This window comes from Aptenodytes forsteri, unplaced genomic scaffold (genome assembly GCF_000699145.1).
Source record: "Aptenodytes forsteri isolate BGI_AS27 unplaced genomic scaffold, ASM69914v1 Scaffold9, whole genome shotgun sequence".
Lineage (NCBI taxonomy): Eukaryota > Metazoa > Chordata > Aves > Sphenisciformes > Spheniscidae > Aptenodytes > Aptenodytes forsteri.
The window spans coordinates 4,943,479-4,946,388 of NW_008796217.1; the positions used below are offsets into that span (position 1 = coordinate 4,943,479).

Here is a 2,910-nt window from a genome sequence, read left to right on the forward strand (position 1 = left end):
CCACGGTGGAGCAGATATCCACCTGCAGCCTGTGGAGGACCCCATGCCAGAGCAGGTGGATGTCCTAAGGAAGCTGTGACCCCGTGGAGAGCCCGTGCTGGAGCAGGCTCCTGGCAGGACCTGTGGACCCGTGGAGAGAGGAGCCCATGCTAGAGCAGGTTTGCTGGCAGGACTTGTGACCCCATGGGGGACCCACCCTGGAGCAGTCTGTTCCTGAAAGACTGCATCCCGTGGAAGGGGCCCACACTGGAGCAGTTCATGAAGAACTGCAGCCCATGGGAAGGACTCACATTGGAGAAGTTCGTGGAGAACTGTCTCCTGTGGGAGGGACCCCACACTGGAGCAGGGGAAGAGTGTGAGGAGTCCTCCTCCTGAGGAGGAAGGAGCAGCAGAAACAATGTGTGATGACCTGACCGCAACCCCCATTCCCCATCCCCCTGTGCCGCTCAGCGGGAGAAGGTGGAGAAAATGAGAGGTGAAGTTGTGCCCAGGAAGAAGGGAGGGGTGGGAAGAAGGTGGTTTTAAGAGTTGGGTTTATTTCTCATGACCCTACTCTGATTTGATTAGTAATAAATTAAATTAATTTTTTTTCCCCAAGTCAAGTCTGTTTTGCCCGTGAGGGTAACTGGTGAATGATCTCTCCCTGTCCTTGTCTCGACCCACGAGCCTCTAGTTATATTTTCTCTCCCGTGTCCAGCTGAGGAAGGGGAGTGATAGAGCAACTTTGGTGGGTACCTGGTGTCCAGCCAGGATCAACCCACCACATGCCCCCCCCCATTACTATGGATTTCTCAAACAGTAATAATAAATTCCTACTAAACTAACAGAGAGGAAAGTTAACATAGACATTGGTTAGTCTGCCAAGCCATAACATGCATAACTTTTAAAAAGTCAGAATGACTGAATATGTCAATAGGAAAATACATCTATTTAATCAAGTTTTACAATCTATACTATTACTCAGACTGAAGGTGAATGCCATGTCCTTCAATGTCAGAGAGCATGCGTACTAGAAATTTCAGTTTGCACAGAATTAGTCTAATTATGTAAAAATAATCTATTTTTCTACTCACAAATTCAAAGATTTAGACCGCCCCAAAATTCGTATGTAGAAAATGTAAGATCCACCACCCCCAGGAAAAGCAGATTACACAACAGAAATTTCAGCAGAGTACTTTCAAGTGTTTCCACACATCTCTTTAGGGAAGAAAATCAGATGAAATAGTGATTATTGTGGTATATTTCCCTTCTCACTATGTGTTAAAAATACATTTAATGCCCAATTAGTGTACACAACTACAGTTAACTATGACTGTGTAAGGATCTTACCAGGCTCCTTCTTCTCTCTCTTAGGTTTAGGGGTTTTAGTTGCTGTGGCTGATGTATTCAGTGACTCATCCCCACCACCCTCAGCTGGCACACCACCAAATTCTTCATCAAATTCCATTTTTATTGCTAGAGAATCAGTTTCACCCTAAAAATATAAAATAGTTGGGCAAAATAAAATAAATTACACCTTTATATTTCAAGATAGAACTGGAATAGTTTTGTAGAAAATAATAAATGAAAGTAGACTAGTATATTGACATTTGTTGAACAGTCTTGGAAGAAAGGAATCTCAATAAAAACACCTGAACAATAAATAGTCACAAGAGGCTTGCAAATGTAAAAGAAATCCAGTTTTAACTTCTTCATGCATTAGGTCAGCAACACAGTACAAATACAGCATTAATGAGGTCTAGCAGTTTGGATTTATGCTACCAGAGTAGAAAGAGAGAGCAGTTGAATAATAAATAATCTAACTATAGCAATAGTTTTGATTTACCTTTTTCTTTTTCAGCAATTTCCTACTGGCATCAGCTTTCATGGCAGATGTAATCTGTGGAACTATTCTTCTGCCAAATGGTGATGGCATGGTCTCTTCCAACTGAAGTTTCTTCATCTTGGGTTTACCAACTTTGCCTTTTATTGGTTTGCCAACCATGCCAGCCAAAACATCTTCTCTTTCCTGCGCTTCTACTTTCTAACAAAGAAGCGGGGCAGGGTGGGGGGAACAAGTTCTTTTTTAATGAGGACAAAGTGGAACATGGTGATTATTTAAGATTCATCTCCTTTTCATATGGAGCATAAGACTTCCTTTAATTCTCACTTGAATTGTAACACACTTTCCAGTAATGGAACACCAGTCACTTAATCTTGGTAAATTCTTCATTACCCTGCACAGTTAAAAACTACATTTTTATTCAAGATTAAATAAATACGAACTTTTGGACACTGCTAGACTGAAAAAATCTGTCTTTTATCAAGTTTCTATTTCTCATGTATGTTTCTGGGTACTGATGTAACTTATCAGTATAAATATTTCAGCATTTAATTTAAGCAGCTAATTTCTAGAGTAATTTTTAAGGCACATTTTCCAGTCCTTTAATCGGCTTTTTTCACAGTATGAACATATAGCTGAAATACAGACATCCAAACAGAACACTTCCTATTGCAGCTGTACCATGAACACACAGAAAAATAAAACAAACATCTTATTTCTATTATGCTGTGTCACTTCAAAGATTACATCAGCCTTTTTCAGGCAACATTGAAAGCTGAGGCTCAGCAAGTTATCCACCAATAGGACTTTACCTTTTTCCAGAGTTACTGATAAGGCAAAGAGCCCCCTCATATAGTACTTATGGTCTACACACTTTGTTCCTACATCTAACAGCTTTGCATTTGACAGTACTTATTGCCTCACAACCAATTAAATAATTATAGTAGTTCTAAATGATCTGTACTTGAGGACATGAGGAAAAATTTCTTTACTGAAAGAGTGGTTAAACATTGGAACAGGCTGCCCAGGGAAGTGGTTGAGTCCCCATCCCTGGAAGTATTTAAAAGACGTGTAGATGAGGCGCTTAG

At 40.5% G+C, this 2,910-nt stretch overlaps 1 protein-coding gene across 1 annotated transcript in view; it reads right to left on the bottom strand.

Annotated features, from left to right (window-relative positions):
• TOP2B (topoisomerase (DNA) II beta) overlaps nucleotides 1–2,910 on the bottom strand; it is a 71,271-nt gene that overhangs the window by 9,432 nt on the left and 58,929 nt on the right. Inside the window, exons 28-29 of the mRNA XM_019474481.1 lie at nucleotides 1,826–2,023; nucleotides 1,330–1,474 (exon numbers count right to left, since the gene is read on the bottom strand). Of these exons, the coding sequence (XP_019330026.1) occupies nucleotides 1,330–1,474; nucleotides 1,826–2,023 (343 nt within the window). The remainder of the gene's footprint in view (nucleotides 1–1,329; nucleotides 1,475–1,825; nucleotides 2,024–2,910) is intronic.